Source organism: Mesocricetus auratus, unplaced genomic scaffold (genome assembly GCF_017639785.1).
Source record: "Mesocricetus auratus isolate SY011 unplaced genomic scaffold, BCM_Maur_2.0 Super-Scaffold_100003, whole genome shotgun sequence".
Classification (NCBI taxonomy): Eukaryota; Metazoa; Chordata; class Mammalia; order Rodentia; family Cricetidae; genus Mesocricetus; species Mesocricetus auratus.
The window spans coordinates 76454324-76481362 of NW_024429188.1; the positions used below are offsets into that span (position 1 = coordinate 76454324).

At 45.3% G+C, this 27039-nt stretch overlaps 1 protein-coding gene across 1 annotated transcript; it reads right to left on the reverse strand.

Annotated features, from left to right (window-relative positions):
- Positions 1-448: 448 nt before the first annotated feature.
- On the reverse strand, positions 449-27039 carry Ripply1 (ripply transcriptional repressor 1). The gene is made up of 7 exons (XM_013118187.3): positions 25920-27039; positions 12433-14808; positions 11445-11499; positions 10805-10869; positions 10154-10307; positions 7936-7997; positions 449-2231 (listed from the first exon to the last, which is right to left on the reverse strand). The coding sequence occupies exons 2-7, from the start codon at positions 12528-12530 to the stop codon at positions 2057-2059; spliced, it is 609 nt and encodes a 202-aa protein (XP_012973641.2). The 5' UTR covers positions 12531-14808; positions 25920-27039; the 3' UTR covers positions 449-2056.

The window sequence follows — 27039 nt, forward strand, 5'->3', positions numbered from 1 at the left end:
TTGTCTTAAGAAACAAACAAAAGAGAATGGTTTTGTGTTGTAAGCCTGTTTTGTTTTGTTTTAGCGTGGGTGAGAGTTTCCCAAGAATGTTCTACTGATCGAACAGGTTTCCATGGTTGTGAGCAGAGTGAGTTTTCACTGTCATCCTAAGATAAAACCCCTACTCCCTTCCTAGACTAAGAATTTCAATTCATGATGCCCATAAGAATGCTGTGAACAACGGGAAGCTCTGTACAGCACAGGAAAGCAAGTGCCATGTGTTCTTATTTGCATGTGGAAATATTAGAGAGTCTCAGGGCACTGGAGGATGAGAAGTGTGTGCGAGTATGGGAACAAATGGTTAGTAAAGGGTGTAGGAATACAGTTGAGTAGGGAAAATGACTCTGTGTGTTCTATGTAGAATGGTAAGATTATTGACTAACAAGAGTAAATCAAATAATCCCAAATGGCCAGTACAGAGGAATTTTAATGTTCTTAACACAGAGAAATCTTTGTAGGGAATAGATAACCCAATTACCCTGATCCTGTCTTTATTTGGCATTATAAATGCACTGGAATGCCTACCAGTAGTGTGCATAGTTACTGTGTCAGTTTAAAAGTTATTATGAAAAAAAGAATTTGAATTTAATTTGAATGTATGCCCCATTTCCTCAGAAGTCAGTGGTGGATGAGGAAAATTAGTATGTGCCCCCATTCTGCCCATAGCGGACACAGCCTGGGATAGAACTGAAACCATAGGTGCTGTGGGTCCAAAATGAAATTTCATAGCTGAGTCTTAACACTCGCCCTTCTCTCTGACACAGCAGTGAATACCAGTAAAACCTTGATTTGACAGTTCAGCATTGACTTGTTGGCCCCATCTTTCCCCCACTTTTTCCATTTCAGGGGACTCTGGTTCTGAGGGATTGGGAAAAATGTAGCAGAACGATACTTGTCTCTGAGCCTGAGAAGTCAAAGTCTTCAGAACGGATGTGGCCTGACCTACTAATCCAGTGGCGGATGGATGTGTACTCACAGATGGGTATCATATCTCGCTATGATGACTCTGCTCACTAATGACAGGAGGCCCAGGACTTGATCTCCAGCTAATCCGATTAGTAATTCCCATGTAGAAAGACTGAAGAGAGGGCTATATGAAGTGTCTGGAATTACAAGTGAAAGTATTCTGCCATAGACCACGGCTGAAGCGTGGAGACAGGGTTAAAAGTGTTCTGCTTCCCCAATGTCAGACAGTGTGCACTTGCTGCTCCACAAATGCCTATCGTTAAGGCATTGATTTCAATGGTGGCTCCTTCACTTGGGTTGCCATGGTGACGAGAGAGTGAGGATCAAGTGACAGCACAAAGAGAAATTCAGTGTCATTCAGAAATCCAGCAAGAGGAAGTAACAAAATTTCCTCTCTCCTCGGAGCCATGCTTGCCAGGGCTCCCATGTCAAATAAGGGCTAGGGAGGGGGTCTTTGGGCTCAGTAATTTATCTCAGTCCTGCTTGGATTGTTGCCAGTGTGCTAGAATAGGAGGACACAGCCCTGGAACTGACTGTCAAGCCTACGTTCTCTGCCCCTGAGTCATGTCAAGTGACGCTGAGAGCTTTGAGTTATTTATTGTCACTCCTCTTTCCCCCAGTGCCTGTGAAGAGATGCTGCCACTGGGAGCCATGCCGATGACACACATCAGCACTGCACAATCCTTGCACGTACTAGAGACAAGTTGCCCTTCTGAGACCCAGTGCTTAGTTCTAACAGGAGATGGGAGGCAGCTCCAAGCTGGCTGTGAGCACAGTGTTCAGCTGAGGAGCTAATGTTCGTATCGCTTCACAACTGTCTTCTAGTCTTTGACCGGATTCTTGGCATGGGTTTAAGATGTGGTTATGTTTGGTCGCCTGGCCTAGCAACATGCTGCCGTTTCTTTTATGTGAAGATGTCTAGTTTGACAATTCATCTGGAATACAACTTCAGCCTCTGTAGAAGCAGGAAACTGCGTATCAGAGTACAATGATGTGACATTCAAGACTCAGTCATGTCCTGGGGTACAAGTGCCTCATCCTTGGACTGAACTCAGGGCCATGAGTGACTGAAAGGGCTGGGGGGAAGCGCTGAGCTTGACATGAAGGCTCTGGGTGCTGGTCCTGACTCCTGTGCAGCCGTGACTGCAGCATTTCCGTTCTTACCACAGTCCGTTTCTTTAGTGAGTATGGAAAGGACCACAGGACAGGACGGATGCAAACTTACTCTAAAATACAGAAAGAGATGAGGGCCTGTGTGAGGCAATATTAACGTCTGCAAGAGAAAGTAGATGTGCTGTTGGGAATCTTAAAAACATGCACGGAGAAAATCAAGTCTGCTAGCCTGTCTGGCCCACAAGTACTAAAACAAGCATCTTAAATTTTCACTCATAACCCCTTTTCACTCTACAAAATTTTGCACAACCCTGGGTATGCAAATATATAAAATTGTTATACACATCAAACATTTACCTGTAGTAAATCATAAAGATTTATTGTGTTTTAATCCTCACACATTTACCCATAATAAAACATAAAGATTTGTTGTTGTTTTATTCTTTGGCATATATGTAATTTTACCATTTGTTAAAGATAAAAGCAGGGCTGGATTATTGGGTATGACTCAGGTGGTAAAATATTTGCTGTGCAAACCTGATGACTTGAGTTTGAGACCAAGATCCCATGATGGAGGAGAGAATTGACTGTGAAAAGTTATCCTCTGAACTCCGCATGAGCACCATGTTATACTCACTCCCACAGGCAGGCATCGTGTGAGCGCACAAGAGCAGCAACAATAACAAATATGAAAACAGACGCGCTTGCAGGTGAGAGAGATGTGCCTGTCTCTTTCTACACACAAAAAATGAAACCTTGGCACAATAGTTGATCCTGTAGGCTGTAGAGCATCTTTCACAATTTCCAGAGGTAGCGGACAGATTTGGATCTCGTAATTGTCCGTGCTGAGCATGCCACTTCACCTACGTATGTAGTACAAAATGGTAAGAGCATGTTTTAGAACCATTGCGGAAATTGTTGGAGATGCTGCATTCATTCCAAGCCAAAGTTCATTTGATGATTGCTTTACTGAAGCTCACATAGGCAACACCAGGAGCAAATTTTAAAATCAAACATTCTAATACAATTCAAAAAAAGTGCTAATTTGATGCAGGCTGAGAAATGATGGGAAAAGAAACTGGTGAACAGAGAGCTCTTTCTGGATAGTTGAAGCACTGCAATTTATAAATGCAGTAATCTTGAATCTGACTCAAGGCACTTCGGACAGCATCGATTGGCACTGCATGGTGTGACAGACAGTGCAGTGCCAAGTGTGAGTGTCATGTGTTTAGCAAGAAAGCTGCAGTGACATAAACAGTGCTCCATTTGAGCACTGCACAAAACGACTCAGCCTCGTGCCGTATCTGATTGGGAAGTGATTGTTCATTTCTTTGATTTAAATTTTTACGCAATATATTTTAATCATGTTTTCCCCTCCTCCTCCAATGCCTCCACGATCTTCCCCTCCCAACCACCTAACTTGTTGTTGTTCTCTGTCCTCTCTCTCTGTCTGTCTGTCTCTGTTTCTCTTTGTCTCTCTATCTCCTCTCTCTCTTTCTCTCTCAAAAAAAGAACAAAAAGAAACCAAATAATACAAAACATGTCCAAACAAGGAATTCACACACAAACACACACACACACACACACACACACACACACACACACACACACACACAAAACTACAGCCACAAATACCGCAAACATGGAGTTCCTTTTGGATTGACCATGGGACCTGCCATGGAGTGTGGTTGATATACCCAGTGATTCTCTGCTGGGTGAAAACTGCCTTGTGATATTATGTGTTAATATATGCATTCAGAAAACGTTTATTGTCGCCAAATTTTTCTACCCTCTGATTCAGTTACATAACCCCACACAAGGTCAGGACCCACAGTTTAAGAAGCTATGTCTTACACCATTTTGACAGTGTGTCCATGTGTATATATGTGTACATGTGCACATAATGTGTGCATGCCTAAAAGTAAGGAAGGTGGAAGGGACGGAAGAAGGAAAAGAGGAAGGAAAGAGAAGGGGAGGGAGGGAAACCAAGCCTTAAGAATTAATGTTCTGGTGACTGCTTACTAGAGAAGAGTATTGCTACTGAAATTCGGTTAAATGCCACAGCCCATCCCCATAACAACCAGGCACTAAAAATTGCCACCTAGGTATAGTGTCACCTTCCCATAGTCTCAGTTATTTAAGGTGTCTGAGGTAGAAGGATAGCTTAAATTAAGAAGACCAAGTCCAGCAAGACTCCCAAGAACAACAAAACAGCATGCATGAGGTGACTCGCGCTTGTAGGTTTTGTTGACGTTTAGTGGGTGATGCATTTTTGTATCAAACCCCATGGGAACCCTTTCTACTTGCATTCTGCATTTTAAGCTGTACTGAATCCATGGACATCAAAAAATTGCAGAACTTGCCAATAGGTTACCCTTTTATGTTGTCTTTGAGCAGTTGTCCTATTGAACTATTGGGAATGATTTTTGTCAATATTAATGGTTTTGTCCTAGTCTCAAGTGGCAATTTCTTAGGATGTTGTGTAAGCCATTCTTTTACATGGAGACATTTTAAGTGATACTTTTCCTTTTATATTATTTTCTTCAACTTTCATATATACCTTCTTCAAACAAGATTTATGAATGTGTTTCCTATGTTTTTATTGTTGCAGACAGCTTGAAGATGTCAGCTTTTTTCGTTTACTGAGAAAATACATTTTCATTACAATCATAGTAAAAGCAAGTTAAAGCTCTAAAACTGTAGGTTTGGAGCTCAACCACAAGAGGGCGCTGTGTCTCTTTCTGGTAATGGACACCAGTTGAGCCCGGAGTGCAGGGCCGGCTGTTCACATCTTGTGATTCCAGTTCCTTGTAGGGTTGTCTCTCAGTCTTTTAAAATCTACATTTCCCCTCGGGCTTCAGGTATCACCTATGACAGGTATAGGTGACAGTTTACAGACTTTTTTCCTGTAGTCTGTGGGAGGCAGCTTGCCTGCAGGGCTCTCAGGACTTCTCGGGGAATGGAGTTAGAAGTCATGACTGCATTGCACTGTCACAGGTCTCCAGCTGTCTCACTGCGTGACTATTGGCTGGGTGACTCCACTTCTCTGAGTCAAATGCACGCGTGCATCGCACACTCTGCCCGGCTTTGGTGAGGCGCTTTCCGAGCAGAGTGGGAAGGCAGGATGGAAATCACTACACTTGTCATCTAGGGAGAACTCCACAGTCGGTAGTTCTGCGTGGCTTCCCAACCCAGCTGGAACATGGTCTGGGAAGCTGAAGCCTGACCCACTGTCAACCAGCATAGCCCTCGGTGGTGACAATCCCCCCTCATCTCTTATCAGCACCCTGCCTCTGGTAACACTGTACCTATAGCTAGGATTCTAAGCGCTTGCTTCTCTCTGCCAGCACCAGACCCCAGAAAGGCCGCCTTCTGTGACTCCTTTCAGTGGCCTTCAGCTTTTCCTGGCTACTGGCCGAGAGTTCTTCATATCCTCTGACTCACTTCCCTCCAGGCAGCACCTAAACATTCTCTTCTTGGCTCTCACACAGAACTAAATGTTTGCCAAGCCCTGTTCATTTCTCCTCCTCACCGTCTAGGGCTTCAGACCTGAGGGCCCCAAATCCTACTTCTAGCACTTCCCATCACTGTAACCACGAGCGGATGCTGTCATTTCCCAAGGCTTTGCTTGGTCATTTACTATAAGGATAACTGTGAGCAGACTCCTTGCTATCCAGAACCTCTGTTTCCTCATTTATAAAATAAGGATGATATACTCGGGATGTTGTAAGGGCTAAAGGAGACTCATATGAAGACCTTACAAGTACCCAGGTTATTGGTTCTTATAAAACCATTGTAAGCCTTAGCTTCCCTAAGTACCATCCCTCAGGGCTGTATGAAAGTTTCATGTCAAGTCTCCAGACCTGCTGCTTAGCAATGCGCTTCGAGAATTATCTGTGGTCCTGCCACTCCTCCCAGCCATTCTCCCGCCTGTGCCCTTCGGGATGCCACTGAGGAGGAAGAGGCAACTACCCACACACCTCAACTGCGGCTAGAGCCAACAGTTCGTCCTATTTTCTTCCCAGTCTCTGGTAGCAAAATTTTGGGTCTTGAGGCTGGAAAGATTGCTCAGTGGTTAATGGCACTGGCTGTTCTTCTAAAGGATCAGAGTTTGATTCCCTGCACATATGGTGACTGGCAACTGTCTGTAAGTTCAGTTCCAGGGGATCTGATATCCTCTTCAGGACTCTTCGGGCACTGCATTTGCATGGTGCATTGATATAAAGGCAGATACAACTCCATACATATTAAATTTTAAAAATTGTTGGGTTTCTTTTACATAATATATATTTTGATCATAATCTTTCCCACTCCCAACTCCTCCCAGATCTTCCCCACCTCTCTATTTTTTTTACATCTCCTCATGCACATTTTTTTAACATGGCACCCTTACTTTATTGTTTTGATCTCTCTAGACCCTGGCATTTGTTGTATGGATGCCTATGTTTCAAGGCCCAGCTCAAATACAGCCGCACCTTCAATAAATGTTGTTATCACGTAGGGAACAATCGATGCTGGAGTGATATTAGATGAAGTACGAAGGGTGGGACAAGTAGGAGGAACTGGGTTTTGTGCAGATCTTTTCTCCTGAATCTACACAGTGAGTGCCATTAGAGTTGTTATAAGGCAGGGCTCACTGGCACTACCTAGTTAGAACAGAAAGTTCCAAACACTAAGCAACTGTGCCGGGGGCGGAGGATTGGGAGCCATTTCAGGACACGAGACTGAGAGGGACATGAGACGAAATGCCAGTCCAGTAAACAGCATGTGAGCACTAAGGGGGGAGGCGAGGGAGAAGCGCTCCCTCTGAGTTGGGAATTACTATTCCATGGAGTTTAGGGTCTTTAAGCCCATGAGGATTTAAGGATTTGTAATTCTATGCTATATAATACTTTAAAGGCAAGGATATTGGGATTCCAAGGATTTTAAATCCCTATAACCTATGGTAGAAGAAGAACTCGAGCAATTTATGAGCTTTGCAATGCTAGGAGATTAGGACTCAAAACAAGGGTTTAAAACGGAACATTGGACATGTTAAATTACTAATTAATCCTCCTTGGGTTTCAAATCATTCTTGACTTAACCCTTGGAACAGTGTTTCCAAATTGTCTCCCCCATGATCTGGGGATCCTTGAAGGTATTTCATGAGAGAAAATGAAAGAGCCAGCTTAAAAAATATAATACAACACGGTGCGGGGGGGGGGGGGGTGATGAAGGGGGAATGGGGTCTGCACCCACCCCACTCTACCACCTCACCTCACAGCTTGATTTTTGGTTTCCCTGGGGCAGCTCCATTTCTATCTGATTTACATGTTAGTCCTTTGCATTCAATTCAGAAGAAAGGGTTTCTTGCCAAAGGCTGCTAAGTTTTAAAACCCCTGTCCCAGGATAAAGGAACCTCAAATCTAGTGACCACTTGAATGTAGAGAGGTTCCAAAAGCCCCAACAGACTTTTCTTGTGTCTTAATTGTTTATAAACACTGCCAGCTTTGCTTTGACTGATAAGCCATCAAATGATGACAAAGATTAACCAAAGAGGCCTGGGACATACTCATTAGTTAAATAGATCAGACACCATCACATCAGTCTGGAAACAGACACCTTTTAACTATCAACAGTTCCTAGTCCAGGCACTCACTTTCCTGCGAGTCCTGCTGTCTTGTGAGGAGTCATCCTATGTGTCTTATGCGTCAGGGCCTGTGCTCTTTTCTTTATTCCATCTCACTGAATCGGCACAGCCTCACTGACAGCAACTGTCACCCCTCACTTCATGGCCTGGATTAAGAGAATGGAGCTCAGGGTGGATAAGTAACTCACCCAAGGTGGTGCATCTGGCTTCTGGGAGATTCCACTTCACTTACCAGACGGCATCGAATGGCCTGAAGGAATTAGAGTGGTCAAAGTTCAGTTGCCTGAGAGTCTTCTTCCAAGACCAAGGTACAATTTTAACCGATAGATGGCAGCAGTGTGTGAGCTTGGTGGCCTACTCCAGACTATCCATCTCATCTAGGGAATTCCCAGGTTGAGAGAGAAGGGAGAGGAGGGAAGTCACCATTTTGTTTTGCATCAAGATGCCATTTGCATGCCCTTCCATGGTTGAGGAAAGATTCGAGAAAGTGGGTGAGTGGATCCACAGTGCTTCTCCTGAGAGCTGCTTTGAGAACACCTGGGCAATTTTCCGAGCCATCGTTTTTGGTGTGTGTGTGTGTGAGGGGTGCTAGGCCACCAAGTTGCGTGGGATATCAAACACAGGTTCCAGCAAAGGGAAGGATTAGACAGGTACTGTCATAGATGAGGCAGTGGGTATGTGAGGTTACCAATCCTGACCTTGGGGTTCTGGAGACACTCCCTACAAAGAGGTAACATAGGGTACTTCTATTGAATGAACGAGAGTTTCAAAGGCTGAGAAGAGTGGAAAGCCATAGCAGGCAGGAGTTTAAAGCCACAGAAGAGTTAGAAAGTATGCTACACTCAAGGGCAAGCAAAACAAATTTTAAGGGCAGAGAGATGAGTCTGAAAAGACAGGCAGAAATTACATGATCAGCACCGGTCATTTGGGGCATACACCTATAATCCCAGCAGTGGAGAGTTAAGATGGGGGGACTGCTGTAAGTTTGTAGCCAACATGAGCTAGGATACATACCAAGACCTTGTCTTTAAAAAAAAAAAGCCAAACACAAAATCAGATGACTAAAGAATCCAGACTCCCACAGTAAAGACTTGATTTGTGAATGTATAGTGTTGGATGTGTGGCATGAGTTTTTTGGGGGGTAATAAGTCTGGCTGTTGGTGAAGCAAGTCCATGACCTGATTTGGTGGCCCGTGTGCAGATAGATTGTGAAACAATATGCTGGAAGTGAGAAAATTCGTTGAAGACTAATTGGGACAGGAGTAACATGAAGGCCTGAGCTATGGTAGATACTAAGGGAACCAAACAGATACAATTGACAAGATGTGGTGAGTGCCCAAGTGTTCCTCCTTATATGTGACAACAGCCCCCAAGTACTAAGTGAGAAAATCCATCTCACCTTTACCTCAGTCCTCATCCTCTACCCATAATTCTCGAGCTGTCCCATGGCGGGGGTGGGAGGGTGGGGGGGGGGGGTGGGAAGGAGTCGGGGTTGAGGGGTGGGGGTGCTTTTTCCTTTCTTTTCTGAGCTGTCCTTGACGTTTAGTCAAGCCTGACTCCACAAGTGAACAGAGACAGCCTGGCATGAGGCTTTCTCTCCAGGATTACGTTCTCAGAGGAGAAAACTCTGTCAGCTGACCTCAGGTAGAAGTAGAGCAACAAACTGACCTCCTTCTATGGCTTCACAACACGGGCAGAGTTCAGTTAAGAAATCAGCGCAATTCCCAGAAAAAGGCAAACATCATTCCATTTATTTTTCTCCTGATTTATCTTCTGCCAATACCCAGAACTGAATGAATAGCAGGCAAAGTGGATGCAGATCCCCAGACAAGCAGATTCTCAAGATGCCCACGTGTGTTCCATCCCTTCCCCTTCCCTTCCCTTCCCTGGAAGTGCCCCAGTATTGCTTGGGTCTGGTGTTGGTGTTTCGGGAGAGGAAGCTGGAGGTCAGCCTTTCTCCCCTGGAGACTGGCTCATATGGCTACCTTCGAAAACTGGGGGATCAAAGGGCCCTGGGGAGTGACTGGTCTCTTGTCCAAGGGCATCCCCTGCCCTGCTCTACTTCCCAAGGGCTTCAGAAATCAAGGCTTCCTGATTCCCTTCCAGGTCTTAGGAACCGCCTCCTGTTGGCACAAGAGCAGCCCAGACAAGAACATGCCAGAGGCCTAGACTCGCAGGCCCATTAGGAGAACCACGGTGAGCTAGACAGCCCGAGGACACTGGTTCCAGTCCAGAAAATCTGTGTCTGGAGACTCTTAGCTAATCGATGTCCTTGGAAATCTGCCAAGTGTAAGTGGGACTGCTTCAGTTTGGACAGGTCATGGGTGGCTCAGGGGAATGAGATGTGGCCTTGTGTGCTGTGGCCTCTGGTACCCTCGCACCCTTTTCTGACCCTATTTCATTGACCTCTTCCTCTTCATCCTCCTCCTTGTCTTCCTCATCCTCTTCGCTGTCAGAATCCTCATATAAGTTGATGGTGGCCTGGACAGGGAAATTCTGTAGTAATATCTCCCCAGCACTGTACAGGTAGTCAAAGGAACGGGATTTAGGCCAGAAGAGTCTGCAGACAAAGCAGAAACAGGGTCCCTAACTTAGGCAACTCTCAATGTAGAGGGACTAATAGGGCCAGGAAGGAAGCAGATCCTTAGAACTGGTTGCTAGCTGCAGGAAAGGTCTGAGAGGGAAAGGAAGAAACAGCTTTGGTGCAGAGCCTTTGTGATTGTTACAAAAATGGTTCCAGGAAGGAACATCACCTCTGACGGGCCTATGGCTGTGATAGAGGGTGAGTCACCCCAGCGTCTTTCAGTGCTAACGCTGATACCACTAACGACTCCATCATCCCAGCCCTTCCTTTTCTACTGAGGATTCTATCATTGGTGGGTTCACAGGATTCCATCCTTAGGGCTCAGTGACAGGGAAGGCCTCTGCGGAAAGTCAAAGTCACTTTGGCCTACTAAGTCCCATGGCCTCTTTCCACCTGTGTCATGAGCTTGTCATGAGCATACATAGTGCTCATGGCTGTTTGTCACATTCTGAACTTGAACACCAGAGGCTTACCTGACAGGGTGATGGAACTCAGACTCAGCCTTGGTGGCCTCAGCAGCTGTTGCCCCACCAGCAGCCTGTCAAAAGCAAAAGCTAGCATGTGGCTTAACTGCCTCTCCCAAATCAAGGGTCAGAGATCTGCAGGCTCTGACGATCTTCAAAAGACTCTAGGCATCTCTGAGATCCAGCCACCTCCCAGCCCTGCCCTACAGCAAGGGGCCTGTCTTGGATCTGGTTAAAAAACAAGTAGTAAGAGTCATGGGGGTTGTTTTCTTCCCTGACCGTGTTCCAGTGCCTGTTTGGAGACTCTCCAGAGGACAAAACATTCCCGGAGCGAAGCAGGAGAGCACTGGGACAAGGTATCAGGAGACCTGGATTCCAGCAGCAGCTCTACCACACTCTACGAGTCCAGCCCTGGTCCCTTACCCACTCTAAGCTTTCATCTCCAGTCTCATTTGTCATGGAAACCTTAGCCCTGCCTTCCAACCAGAGCTGCTGTGGGGATAAAATGCGACCAAAGTTGGCAAGATGCAGCCCCAGATCGGCAGCCTTGGACTGGAGTCAAGGGATGTCTGAGAAGGGACATGGCTGTCAGTGCCTGTGCAAACATGTCACAGGGTCTCCAACTCGCCCAGTCCACCAACATCCTCACCTGCCTTGGGCGATCATTTATGGAGGATAGCCAGGGTCTCCAAAGACAAGTTTCTCTAGGGCAAACAGAAAAGAGCAATTGGTGGAGGAAGAGACCTAAACATAGGCCTCTTCTAATCACAGAAGCGTGGTGGAGGAAGAGACCTAAACATAGGCCTCTTCTAATCACAGAAGCGGTCTCCTAAAAGCTTGGCTCACGAGCCATCTGACCACTGAACCAAGGCTGTGACAGATACCCCTGGTCTCTACTCCAACAATGTTATCACTGCTATTATTTCCCTGCTTTGTGATTGTCTGTCTGAGCCACTTAAGCAAAGGAGACATATTCGCTCATCTGAACCCTCAACCCCTAGTACTATGCCTTGTACACAGGAGGGGCTTAACTGTTGAATGTGAATGTGAAGTATGTGGAGGAGAGAATGCCTGTTATATAGGGAGTATCTTGCTGCCTACCTCCTGCTTCAAGTAGTAGAGAACAGAATTCTGCCATTTGCCTAGCTGGAGAACAGGCCCAGAGTACTCCTAGGCCCATTGCTTCTCCTCTAGACTTCTTCTAATGGCAAGGAAAAGCAAATAGGAAACTCGTGGTGGCGTGCTCAGGACAGAGGTAGCACTTCAACCAAAGGCCTCTTTAGACTTTGTCCCATTCACCCTATGTCACCTGCCACCATCTAGGTCCCATAGTCCAGGTTGCATTAAGCCCGAATTCCATGGCAACTTCTCCCGTTCCCTCAGGAATTGGACAGACTAGCCCATGAGAGTTAGGCTACTTGGCTTTCAGCTTTGGCAATGCTCACTGTCTCTCAGCCCACTCTTGTCACCTGGAGTGATGAGTGAGGTAAAATATTCCAGTCAAAGGTATCGAGTGAGGTCTGAGACGCTCGTCTCCCTCCTTCAAAGAGAACAGGGCCACCACCCGCATGGGCATCTCACCATCTCCCACCTTCATTTCCCCGAGGCCAGGCTGTCAAGGGCCAAGTTTCACTTACCTTCCACTTCCAGAAACTTCTTGTCCATTGTTTTGTGCTACAGCAGGAGCTTGGGCCAGGGCCAGGCCAGGGGGAGCAGCAGCAGGAGCAGGGTCCATCCTTGGGACACCGAGTCAGATGGCTGTGGGCTGTTCCAGTCCTCAGAACCTTCAGCACTCTTTCGGCTTTTCCCCCAGAGACCCTTTTATAAGCCCTGCCTTGACTCATCAATTATTCAGGCAGTGCAGGGGTGGCGGAATGTGGGATGGTTGTGAAGGTTTAGGGAGGGGGCTCCTGGAGAGACAGCTATGTTCTTGGGTGTGAAATCTCTCCCAGTTGAATAAACAGGGTCCCGTGGAGGCAAGGGGTCTGCTGTAGCTCCAACTCAGAAAGGAAAACAAAGCAGGGGGCAAATTTCACGCCATTTGTGTGAACTCCCCAGGCACTACCAAGGCCAAAGGTGGGAAGGAGTGGAGCTCATTAGCACACAAGGCACCCATGTTTGTCTGGGCCAGAGGGCTGGGTACATGGACCTCTAGCAAAGCTGCTTCCCAGTGAGAAAAGGAGGCTGCCAGCTCTGAGGAGAGAGAGGAACTCACCAGGTATTTCAGCTCAAATCCCAAGTAGATTTGCCAGGTGGACCTGATACAGGATCACTGCCATGAAGCCTGTCACGTGGCTTAGGATAAAGAGGGCTTCTGGGTGGCACAGGTCCAGTCTCTTGCAGGGGAAACCTCAAGACATCTTTCAATGCCTCCCCCCCCCCACCTCACTGCTCAGTTGCCTTGCAAAAGTGCCTAAAGCCCCCTCTGGCATCAGCAGAGAGTTGTGTGGTGTGGGGAGCAGGCCCAGGGAGTTTGCAGGGCAGATTCCAAATGGCACAGCTCAGCTTCTAGTTTAGGAGCCCAGGTGCTGGAGGCTGGGAGGGCTCTGCCCAGCACTGTGCTGCCAAAGGACCATAGGAGGCCTCCGTCCTCTCACGTGAGATGAGGGTGCTGGCCTAGGGGTCCCCAGGGCCCTGCCAGCCTGAACACTCTGTGACAAGAGCTGGGTAATGGGCACCGACCCCAGCAAGCCAAACGGTCTGAGCAGAGCGCTTGGTATTAGCCACCTTCTGGGCCTTGGCCAAAAAGCTTCCAGTTACAACAACTGGCAGGCACTTCATGCTTAGAGGGTTCAAAAATATTCCTCCTGACCTCAGTGGCCAGCACCTGCCTAGATTTAGTGTCTTGGATGTTCATCACAGCCTGGTTTGTAATGTTCAAAAATTAGAAACCGCCTCAGTGTCCAATAATAGGAAACCCGTTAGTTTTACTAATCGTGGACAATTCATGTAATCGCATACTGAGCAGTCAGATTCATCGTATCAGTGAAGAAAACTGTAAAGCTAGATGTTAAAGAGTGTGACGCACTTGATTCAAGGGCTCCCTATGTAGCTCCCGCCTCTCAGCACTCTGCTTGAATTTGAGCCTCACTGTGATCCGTACTGCAAAGAAAATAAAAAGTAAAGACAGAGCTGGTGATACGGCTCAGTGATGGAGCACGGCCATAGCGGGGTTTGACCCCTAGCATCAGAAAAAAAAAGAAAAGGAAGAAAACAACTTCATGTTTAAAATGTTCCAGTGAAAGAATGCACAAACAGCCTATGTATTCAAGAGCGAAACGCCTCAGTTTCGAAAATGTCACTAAGGACGATTCCATTTTGATAATGGATGTGGAATGTACAGTATGCACAGAAAAAAATGGGCTGGTTAGAAGAAAAGATGTTGCAATTGTCAGCTCAGGGGGTTAGAGAGTAAGGTGAAGCGTCACTTCCTTCTTTGTGATTTTTTTGAAACGATTTCCACAACTGAACTGATGTTGTCTGATGAACAAAAAATAAGAATAAAGATACGAAGTTGCGTGGGTACGGATGGGGAGTATGTCTAGAAAGGGAGAAGTAGGATGCAGGAAATTCTCAATATATGGATGTCTATACGTTTTAACAGATGATTAAATTGTATGTATTTTTAAAAATATAGACAAAGGAAAACCCTTTATCTGTGAAGCAGAGAAAAGTCTTGGAGAGACAGCAGTCATTTTGAAACACCCGAGGATTCGACTGCAATGAATTCTGCTTGTTCTGTACGACCTCAAAGGGCAAGCTAGAGCAAGACCCAAGGGCGGAACCGCCAGGGAGACTCATTTTTGGCTCAATCAAAGGAAAAGCTTCTAACAGTACAACCACCTAAGGGTCTGACACTGTACCTGCTGTCCACAGACAGAGGCTTATTCTATGAGATGAAGTGAGTCCTGTGGAATGCACTACCTCGGTCTGGGCTGAGCGCTCTCATGCTGAATTGCGTGAAGTTGGAACTGGACTCTGTATCCTGAAGAGGGAGATCCTGTGCAAATTTGCTAAAAGGAAACACAAGGAACTGAGAGAAGGGAGCAAAGCCAAAAGGACTGGGCTAAAAAGAGGCAGCATGCAAAGCGGAGAGAGCTTAAGACATATTATCACATCCTGGAATCTTTTTGACCTCTAGGTGACCTCTGACCATAAGCAGGAGGTCAGAAGGAAAGGGGGAGGACACACATTTTTCTGGAGGTCCCAGGTCATGCCCAACCTGACTTAGTCATGTCATCCACCATGCCACCTTTGACCTTGAAATTGTATTCCTTCAGCCCGTCCCTTCCCTCTGCAATGCAGGCCTCATGGGGTTTCTTACACTCAGCTTCCAGCATGCTGTCCCAACTCTGAGGGAGCCTCCAGGCCTGTCTCCATGACTCTTAGTTCTCCCTGTACAACTGCTCTGCCTGCTGCCTCCTAAGACTCACCTCAGCATCACCCACCCACATTGTAGGATAAAGGCCTGTTGCTGAACCAAAGTATCAGAGTCTGCCTGTTCTGTCTTACTTAGTACGGAACAGGAATGAGGTGGTCAACATGATTGCAGGAAGGACCAAGATAAGCCAAACAGAACTTCTAATAAAGGCAATTATGATAACAACTAATTTCTCTATCAATTATATTGTGCAGGGTTTATCAGCGATCGTTTTCCTTGACTTTTCTGTGAGGAGTAGGTGCATTCTCTGGGCCAGACACTTTGTTAGGCATTGCTTGGCAAGGAGACCGGATAGAAAGAGGAGGATGTTGTGTTGAGGCTCACAGCTTGGAGGGTGGAGAAAGACAGTCTTAATTAGCCTCTGCCAAACCGGAACCCCTCCAGCAACCTCAGAGAGGTTCCCTTGTCAAGGCCCCAGAGCAGCCTCCACGTTTCTCTGGGCCTCATTCCAAATTTCCTTCAGTTCCCTACCATGTTCCTGCCGCACCCTTCTCCCTGCTCAGAACAACCTCTCCTCCTACTTCCCTGAGAAAACAGAGGCCTTCAAGCATGGATTACCTCAGTGCCCTGCCCCAACCCCCAAAACTGGCTTGCCTCTCCAACGTCTTTCCCACCCTCCACCCTCCCTTAACAAGGGACAAGGTGCCCCTTTCGTTAAAGGTTAATCCCTTCTCTCCTGGGCCATGGCCTCATCCACCCTCCTCTGGGCCCTCTCTCCAAGGCAGTATCCTCTTTCCCTTCAGGAAAAGCCAACTTCCCTACACCAGAGTATAAAAGGCCTGCTTCTGTGACTCCCTAAAACAAGCACCCTCCCTCCTCACACTTTTTCTCTTATTCCCCTAGTCTGCTCTCCCTCAGTTTCTTTCTCTTCCTGCCTCCTTCCCACTTTCTTTTCTTCCATTCTTTCTCAAGTATGTTGAAAGTAGAGCCTAACTTCTAGACTTAAATTTTCCTCAGCTTCCCATTCACACCTCAGCCAAAGGCAATTTGGCTCTAGTCCCATCATCCCAGTGAGAGCATACTGACAAAGGTCACCAATGACCTCCTAATTGCCAAATTCGATGAACTCTGAACTGTAGCTCCTTTTTCTGGTCCATCCCTTACTAGGCAATGTCCAGCAACAGGCACTCTTGGCCAAGCAAATCCATCTTCCTCTTTTGGCCTCCATGATCACCTGCCCCTTTCTCTCACTCCTTCTCTCCCTCTGCCCCTTCCTCTCTGCCATCTCTCTCCCAGAAACTAAACCTCATAGTCTCTTTTTACTGTTTTGGATTTTTTTAGTCAGAGTCTCACTCTCAAAGCCCATACCATCCTGACACTCTGACTCCTCTGCTTCTACTGCCTGTTGAGATTACAGGCGTGCTCTACCAGGCCTGGCTCAGTCTTTGAAGCTGACTGCTCTTCCTCTGCTCGTTTCTGCACTCAGTGGTCCTCAGATCCCCATGGTACAGTGATGTTTTCAGTGGGTCACAGCAGAATTGACTGGTAGACACTTCACTAGGACAATTTCTCAACAGTTTAAATTTATTGAATTCTAAACAACTGTCCTTCATTCTAAGAGTCTATCCTTCCTGGTTTGTGGTGATTAAATGATCTCTTTTTCAAAGTGAAGGTAATAGTGAATGCTAGCTTATTTCCTTAATGTTCCCACTTGACAAAATGAAACATTAGTTTCTTAGCGTTGACTTCATAAATATTTATAGAATGAGTGAAAGAATGAGAGCTGTATTTCCAGCCTGGAATTTTCCCAATGGGCATCTAAAATTCACTCCAAAGTTGAACAATTCTTCTCCCTCAACAAGCCTCCTGTGTACCCACCTTACCGACAGCATCATATTGCGCCAGTCACTTGATCTAACACCCTCCACCTCTGTGTTTAGTTCTTTGATATCCTTCGTTTTTGTCTCCCCCAGCATGTCCAGGCTCCCTCTATCTACTCTCACCTGAATGTTGGGTTGTTATAAAAGTGGCTGTGCTTTTTGCATTGTTGAGATTTTCTATTTGATATTACATTAATACATCTATTTTTTTGAGACAGGGTTTTTTGTTTGTTTGTTTGTTTTTTCGAGACAGGGCTTCTCTGTATTGTTTTGGAGGATGTCCTGAAACTGGCTCTGTAGACCAGGCTGGCCTTGAACTCACAGAGATCCAACTGCCTCTACCTCCCGAGTGCTGGGATTAAAGGTGTACGCCACCACTGCCTGGCTGACTACTGCATTCATAAATAAGTGCAGCTATGTTAAATATCATTTTAATGTCCATTCTTGCTTTATGTCTTTTTGTCGATGACTTACTACTTGTTATTTTTTTTCTATTTTTGAGCCAGGGTTTCTTTGTATAGCTTTGGGTATCCTGAAACTCACGATATAGGCCAGGCTGGCCTCAAACTCACAAAGATCCATCTACCTCTGCCTGTTAAGTGCTGGGATGAAAGACATGTGTCGCCATGACTGGCTGTTTGTTTATTTTTATTAAGGTTTATTTATTTTTATTTTATGCATATGGATATGTTGCCTGCATGTCAATATGTGGGTCACATGCATGCAGTGCCCAGGAGGCCAGAAGAGGGCACTGGATTCCTGGGAACTGAAGTTACAGATGGTTGCAAGCTGTCACATGGGCACTGGGGATTGAACCTGGGTCTTCTGGAAGAACAGTCAGTACTCTTCCCCTGAGCCATCTCTATAGGGCCTTCCCTTGGTGCTTGTTTTATACTGTGGATATAGACAAAAAGGGAATTCTAGCGATTTTTCTTACCCAATGTCAAAATGATTGTAATGCAGCAAAGACAATTCATAACATTATGAACACATTTAGCCCAGAAATATACACTGCAGTGGTAGTTCAAGAACTTTTACAGAGAGCAGACCAGAGCTTTGAGGATGAGGAGCATGGTGATTGGCTACCAGAAGTGGCCAACAACCAATCAGAGCTGATCCTTTTATAACTACAGTAAATATTTCCAAAGAATTCATCATGGACTATTTAATAGCCATTTAGAATGGGAAGCAAGTGGGAATAATGTAAAGAATCAGTAAGTGGATGCCCTGTGAGCTGTCTAAAAATATTTTTAAATCATCAGTTTAGACTATCATCCTCCCTTATTCTAGTCAACAGCAATGAACCATTTCTTAACTGGCTTTGTGACAGAAGGTGGTGGCAAACTGGTGACAATAATCTCAGTGGTTGGAGTGATAAATTGGAAAACACTCCCCAAAGCCAAACGTGTATCAAATACTGAGTCATGGGCACTCGGATGGTGTGATACCTGCCTGATGCAGGTCAACTTGCTGGCCCCCTAGTGAAGCCATTACATCTGAATAGTATGTTGAGCACGTTGATGGGATGAACCAAGAACCACACTTCGCGCAGCCGGTATTGTCAACAGAAAGGGCCCAATTCTCCACGATCCCTGATCTCACAAAGCACAATCAAAGCTTAAAGGGGATGTGTGTGGAGGAGAGTTAGTGGCCTGGGTGGGAGGGAGACCAAAAAAACATGTGAAGAGTGAGAGTAATCAGAATGCTTTGTATATGTGCATTAAATTATCACTGAATGAATTTAATTAATACAGAAAGAAAATGAAAAAAGTTGGACTTCTGAATCTTGCCTGTCTGTCATATTCATCTAACTTGTCAGCAACTGGCTGTCATATCCTCAAGCATCTAGACAACATTTTGCAGGGAAAACACTTCCCCAATCAGATCGATGCAGAAAATTCTTTCCAAGAGTTTGTCGAATCCTGAATCACAGACTTTTGTGCTACAGAAATAAACAAACTTACTTCTTGTTGGCAAAAATGACTTGATATTATGGTTTCCATTTTGATCCATGAAGACATGTTTGAGACTAGCTTTAAGCACATTTAAAACGCAGCATCTGAAACCACATGAAGCAACATTGCTTCCTGATTGTCCATGATTTAGCTTTGCCAATCTAGTGTCCTCCAAGGTACTCCAAATAATCTTTCTATAACAGTCCTGTGGATGGATCTTCCTCTGCTTAAAAACTTTTAGCCACACCCAGGTACGTCTGGGAAAAACAGAAATTGCTCTGTATGGCAGTCCCTTGTCACTGGAGCCAGCCTGCCTCTCCGGGCTCCTGCCTCTTTTGACTCTCTGCAGCTCCCGGTGACGATCGCCAATCCACAAATAGGCCATTCCTCTGGAATCACTTCACACTTGGCAGTCTATGAAAATCTGCCTCTCACTCTAGAGTGGACTGGAGAGTCTCCGGGTTATCCCTGTGTTTCTCAGACCTTGGGTCGTAACTCGTGGCAGGCTTCAAAATCAACTTGGTAGGCTGAGATCAGCACTTAACAAAATGAATAGCAAATGTAACCCCACTTGGGTGTGGTGGTGCACATTCTCATTATCAACACTCAAGAGGGATCTCTGTTTTAAGCCAGATTGGCTTAGATAGTGAGTTCCAGGACAGCTACATAGAGTGGCCATATCTCAAAAATATATAAAAAAGAATGAATCCCACTGCACAAGGATAAGCAGCATTATTCTGAGAAACTTATTTTACTCAGATGGATCAATAGATAGACAGACAGACAGACAGATTTGTGTACTATTGTGCTATAAAACACATTACTTACTGTGGGTCACAGTAAAAAGAAATGACAGCAATTGGAGAGGATGTGGAGAGAGGGGAGCACTCCTCCACTGCTGGTGGGAGTGCAAACTCATACACCCACTTTGGAAATCAGGATGGAGATTCCTCAGGAAAATGAGAATCAGTCAACCACAAGATCCAGCAATTCCACTCTTAGGCATATACTCAAGAGATACATATTCATACAACGAGGACGTTTGTTTCACTATATTCATGACAGCATTATTTGTAATAGCCAGAACCTGGAAGCAACCTAGATGCCCCTCAACTGAAGTTTGGATAGAGAAAATGTGGAATACACAATGGAGTACTACTCAGTGGAAAAAACGATGGAATCCTGAAATTTGCAGGCAAATGGGTGACACTATAAGAAACCATCCTAAGTGAGGTAACCCAGTAACAAAAAGACAAACATGGTATGTATTCGCTCATATATGGATTTTAGACATGAAACAGGGGAGTGTCAGCCTACAATCCCACTACCAGAGAGTCTGGGAAACAGGGAGGACCTTAAGAGAGATATGCATGGTACCCCAGAGGAGGGGAATGGGACAGGATCTCTTGAGGTGAATGGGAGCATGGGGGAAGGTGAGAGGAAGCTGGGAGAAAGAGAGGGGTCAAAGAAGAGGGGATAGGAGGACATGAAGTTTGAGTCGGGGGAAGAATAGAGGAGAGCAGGGTGAGAGATACCATAGTATAGGGAGCCACTATAGGTTTGAGGAGAGATCTGGCACTAATATGATTTCCAGAGATCTGCAAGGATGACACAACTGGCAATCTAATCAATAGTGGAGAGGCTACCTTAAATGCCCTCCCTGATAATGAGATTGATGGCGACCTTATATGCCATCCTAGAACCTTCATCCAGTGACTAATGGAAGCAGAGGCAGACACCCACAGGTAAACACTGAACTGAACTCCTGGAAACCAGTTGCAGAGAGGGAGGAGTGATGAGCAAAGGGGTCAAGACTGGGCTGGTGGAACCCACAGAAATAGCTGACCTGAACAAGGGGGAGCTCATGGACCCCAGACTGATAGCTGAGAGGCCAGCATTCTTTTGGGCCTTGGGCAATAAATCAATATTTATCCCTGTCATCCAAATGGATTTTGGGAGCCCATTCCATATGGAGGGATGCTCTCTCAGCCTGGACACATGGGGAAGAGCCTAGTCCCTGCCCTGGGACAATATGACAGACTTTGGAGATTCCTCCATGAAGGGCCTCACCCTCCCTGGAGAGTGGATTTGGGATTGGGTGGGTGGTTGGGGGTATTTGGGGTGGGGGAGGAGGGGATTGAGAAGGAGCTGGGATTGACATGTGAAGCAAGCTTGTTTCTAATTTAAATTAAAAAACAGGTTAAAAAAGAAATGATAGCATTAAAGTATTTAATGGAGACGTTATTCTGTAGTTCATTTTATTCACACAGTCCTTTGCTCGTAACAATAGAATTGTCAATTCCAGAAAAGCTATTGGGTGAGGGAGCCAGTGAACTGCACTGCGTTTAAGGGTGCATCAAGAAGGGGACGTGATGTTGGCAGGGAGAAGTCGTACAAAGCAGACACTAAGAGCAGGGAACATTGGTTAAACTTTGATGGGCTAGGCAAAGCCTCAAGCAGTTTATGGGGCTTAGTTTAGCCTCACAAGCACATTTAGAAGAAAGAGATTACTAAAGACTTCATTCTGCAGGTGAGATCAGACATTTGTCCGAGGTCAAAGAGCTCAAAGTGACAAAGCTGGGGTGTGAACTCAGTCCCTTTGCTCAACACTACCCTGCGGTGTTGCAACCGGAAGCCAGGGCAGAAAGGGAGCTACCAAGGATGCCGGGAACGCCTCAGCCAGCGGGCATGTATAATGCAGCCCCTGAAAGTCCCCATAACCAGTGTCCTCTCATGCCTGGGAAATGCATCTTATTCGTTCTCTGCAGTGTCTGCTTCATGAATCAGCACCCTGGGCCAAGGATACAAAACCTGGATGCCCAGTGGCGGAGACATGGAACAAGACAGGCAGGAACTGCTCAGGAAGATGAGAAAAGAAGGTCTTCTCCCAAAGCACAGATAGCAAAAGGTCCCTGGGGCCTCTGCCCTCAGGTCCAAATGTCCCAAATGTGCCAAGTCTTGGAGCCAGTACCTCAGGTTGCTGGGACAAGGAGTTCCCTCTGGAGAACAGTTTGTTACTACACAGCTCTCCTTCTGCAGCCCGTGCCAGCGGCCTGGCCACCATCTGAGTCAGGGGTATGGCCCCTGTGGTGTCACTCTCTTAGCAGAGCCTCTTGTAGCTCCCCATTTGCTCCTCGTTTGGACTGTGGAGGCCTAGACAAACAAAACTACAGGGGAAGGAGGAGGCTAGAGTGGAGAGGGCCTGCTAAGGTCACTCCTGCCAGGGCTCTTTCCCTCCTGCACTTTGACAGGCCAGGTCTAGGCCTGCCTCTTCCATCGCAGCCACCCCATCCTACCCTTCTGATCCCACCTTCTTTCCGTCACTAGCATGAGGCTTCTGAAGACCGGGCTGAATTTCCTGTGGTACACCCCTTTTTAAAGGCTTATTTATTTTTGCTTTATATGCATTGGGGTTTTGCCTGTGTGTATGTCTGTGAGAGGGTGTCAGATGCCCTGGAACTGGAGTTACAGACAGTTGTGAGCTGCCATGTGGGGGCTGCGAATTGGACCAGGGTTCTCTGGAAGAGCAGCCAGTGCTGTTCACTGCTGAGTCATCTCTCTAACCCAGTACACTCTTTTTTTTTCTTGTCTTCTAAATTTCCATACCCTGGTAGCCACTGACAGATGCCTTCCTGGAAGGCAGATTCTGGCCAACTAATAAAACGGCAATAACAAAATTATTAATAGTGTTTCTCAAGCAGTGTGTTAAGCACTTTATTATCTTATTTCATTGACTCCTTCCACAAATCTTATTGTTCCCACTCAAAGATGAGCAGAAAATGGAAGCACAGAATGCCTGATTGGCTAAGGGTCAAGAGGCTGTTGAGTGACATGGTGGTCATTTGGTTTCAGGCCCCAATCATCTTCTGCCTGTGTTTCTGCAGGAAACCTTCAAGCAGGAAGTCTCAGCTCTCTAGTTAGACTTGGATGTGAGGGTAACAATGATCTCTACCTCAGAAGCCTATAGACAAGCCTGAACAGAGGAGCACATAGATTTTCTTCAGAGCCTGATGTGTAGCTAGCACTTGGTATACTCTGAATCTTCCCCTTTTATATCATTCCATTTCTCTCCATCACTGTGGTTACTTAGAACTTAGACGGTGGAGACAGAAATTCCTATGTTGGAAGAATTTCCCTGTAGATTACCACCTGGGTGAATTTGAGTAAGTTAATGCATTTGTCTGGGTCTCAAGTTCCTGCAGATGAAAATGCCAAGGCCCGTCTCAGAGGGCTAGCGGAAGAAGAAATGAGATACGGCAGATACGTTGCTTTTAGGTCTTTTGGCTTCTCACATCTTTGGGGTTTTTCTACATATTGGGCCAGATTTGGCTTCCATCCTGCTCACCCACATGTAGTAGCAACTCATGCCTGGCAAGAAGAGAACGGGTACCCACGATTTGTTCTCACACTTTCGGTCTGACCCCCAACTCCGCACAGCTTCCGCATCACTCCCATCACTCTGATTAGTACTATTGCTCCACAGTCTTAAATGTCTCCCTCACCTGTATAACAAGAAACTGATGTCTTCTATGAACTCCTCCATAAACCCACATGAATTCCAGGGAGCCTTCAAGCTGCACTGGTGTCTGTCTTCCCCCAGAGGCCCCTCATCTGAAGTCCCCTCCCATGAAGGGATACTCCCCTTTCCCTTCAGTCTCCTCTGCACTTGTGAAGTAAGCCTCTTTATGTAGGTGTTACACAAAAGTCAATGGCTAAGTGATGCTTTCTCCCTCCCATTAGCACCTGGCACTGGACTGTTTCCACAGCAGGTGCTCGTTCATTGTGAGTGGAATGGTGTTTGACACAGGGCATTTGGGCCGAGAGACAAACAGCTCTAGACTAGCAGAGCCACAGGGAACCAGGGTGGGCTAGCAAACAGCTATGGCAGTGCCCAGGCCAGGCCAGGATGCTCTGTTGCCTTTTTGGGCATTTGATACAGAACATGTAAGATCTCAGAATGTCGACAGCCGTGGAGAGCAACTATTGTCTTCAGACACAAGGGATGTTGGAAGTAGGAACTAAGAAGAGTGTAAGTACTTGGGCGAATGAACCTAGAAAAATTTTCCTCATTTCCTTATAGCCAGCCATTTTAAACCGTTCTTCCCACACCTCCTAGCCCTGGCTTAGACCAACAGCCCTGAAAGTGCAGTCCAAAAATAAAAAGGGGGGGCCCCTAAGATTCTGAAGGTGTTCAATGGACCTTTGTAATGCTCAGATACTAGTTGCCTTTTTCTGTCAAGAGCAAAATCAATAATGGGGTGTGGTAAAAGTTCCATTGCCTCAGCATGGAGGAAGACAGTGTTCTTACTCAGTCTTCATAACCAATGCACTTACTCCTGATAGAGGAACTGCCACCAGAACATCTTGACGAAATGATCCAAATTACTGCATTTCAGCCAGGTGTAGTAGTCCACTGCTTTAGGAAGTGGATTTGGAAGGATTGTGAACTGAAGCTAGCCTGATCTCTTAAAACAAATATACAACATGGGCTCTGGGGCTCCGCAGAAAGTGAATGGGTTAGAGATGCATGATGTGAAAGACACAAAGAGTAAATACAGAGCAAGTTAAAACAAGGAAAAGAACAGGAAAGACGAGGCATATGATATTAAATACACATTATCTTGTACAGACTCCTCCTGTGGTTGTCGACTTAAAATGTGTCTTCTCTGCCCACTATGGGCAAATAATAAAACTGGAAAAAATAGAAATGCACAAAAGAAGGAAGGAAAGGAAGAAAGAAGGAAAGAAGAAAGAAAGTCAGAGAGGAAGAAAGATCCCACCTCTTAAAACAAGCAAAACTAATGGAGATAGAAGAAAGAGAAACAGCTCAGTAGGTAAAGGTACTTGCTTCACACACCTGGTGACCTGACTTAGCGATCTTGATCCAGCACACAGTTGGAAGTGAAGAATTACAAAACCTAACCAAAACAAAGCAAGACCTCCACAAGGTTCTCTTCTGGCCTCCACATATGCACCATGGTACACACATCCTTGCACACACTTACAATAACAATAAATGATTTTTAAGATATATCTTTTTCATAGTGTGTGTGTGCACATGCGCGTGTGTGTATGTGTGTGTGTATGTGTGTGTGTGTGTGTGTGTGTGTGTGTGTATAAGTAGGAAAGGAATATTTCCACCTCGCACTGAAGTATGATGACTTGTCGTGAGCAACATTTGGGCAACTAACTGAAAGCCAACCTGGCAAACTTCCATCACCCCTCTCTTTTTAATTAGCACTATCCAACTTTTAATGGAGCATTTTCTTTACTTGAAATCAATAGTAGGCTGTAGTTTTTGAGTATTTGCCTAGTGTTTTATTGAAAATCAACAAAGTGATCCTGTCACCATAAGGAAAACAACTAAAGGTATTTGCTGTCAATCATACATTTTAAGTTTTCAGGTAAAATATACACATCTGAAAACCCCTATCTCACACTGGGAGCTTGAGAACTTCCTTATACCTTTAAAGACCTTTATGGCAAGATTAGTAGTGATATTAGGTGAGCAAAAGCTGTTTATATTGTGTAGTCAAGAATGAGTCAACAACCAGAAGATCTCTGTAACCAAGTTAACTGGTATTTTTCTAATGACTAATGTATGATGTTCTAAAAACCATGCATGGATAATTGATCCATTCAAAGTACAAGATAAACCAATGGATTTTAATGTAACAGAGTACAAAAGGTGCCTTGATAGGGTTTTAGTTTCAACACTGCAAATAAATATTAAGAAACTACCACTTGCGAAGTTTAGTTATCATAAAGAATTCCACACAATTCATTTTCTATTGCTGCCATAACTAATTACAACAAACTTAACAACTTAATACAGCACTCATTATCTCACAGTGACGTAGGTCAGAAGTCCAGATGGGTTCATTTGTGTTCTTTGCTTAGGGTCTTACCAATGCTGAAGTCATATCAACAGGGCTGGGCTCTTATCAGGAGAATCTGATGAAACATTCCCTTCCAAGGGTGTTATCAGAATCCACTTTCTTGTGAGTATGGTTTGAGGTCCCTGTGGCCTTGCTGGCTGTCACACAAAGGCAGTTCTCAATATCTAAAGACTACACACATTTCTTCTCCTGTAGCCCCTGTAATATGAAACCATCAAGGACACATTAAATACTTCTCACTTCCAAAGACCTATGACTTCCTTGTCTGCTACTGGAAAACCTCTTTCAAGTGAACTTACAATTAGATAATTTCTATTGTCCCATAACTAATGCAATTGTAAGAATATTTCAGTATAAATATCTATTCTCAAAGGTAGGAAATTCTCCAGTTAAGAGTCATTTGTAGGTCAATCCTAGAATTGTTCCTGGAAAGGTTTAAAAGGCTTCATTTGGCCAACTACCTATCCTTGTAAGGCTTGATTTTCACTCTATACTCCAGCCCCAAACAACATACAGCAACTGTTTGAGTGTAGGAGCCAAGCTTAGAATCTAGCTGCCCTTCATCCAACCAATTCACAATCGTGTAATATAATGCCTTTTTCCGTCTTGGAAAATATAATTACTCTTTCATGAATATATGCTGGTTTTCGTATAATAGATTTATAATATGCAAGGATACACATAATTCACTCTTCTTGGTATTCATCTCTATGAAGTTTGTGTTTTGAGACAGGCTCTCATGAAGTCTAGACTGGTCTTGAGCTCACTATGTCAATGGGGATGAACTGAATCTTCCTGCTTCCAGCATCCAAGAGCTAGGATTACATGAACGCACCACTACGCCTGGATCCACAAATGCATAGTAGAATTGTTGCAGCAACAGTTAGAGGTCCAATAACCAAATTAACTTCCTATACATATCACTTCAACTCTTTCCCATTCCTGTGCCATACAACCAATGATCTCCTCTTCATCCCTATAATCTTGTCATTCTGAGAAGGCCACACAAATGGAATTATGCTGCAAGCATCTTTTGGAGTCTGACTTCTTTGACCTGGAAAAATACATTTGAGTTTCATTCGTGTAGTTATAGGGATCAGTAGTACCATCGGTAGCCACTGGAGATGAG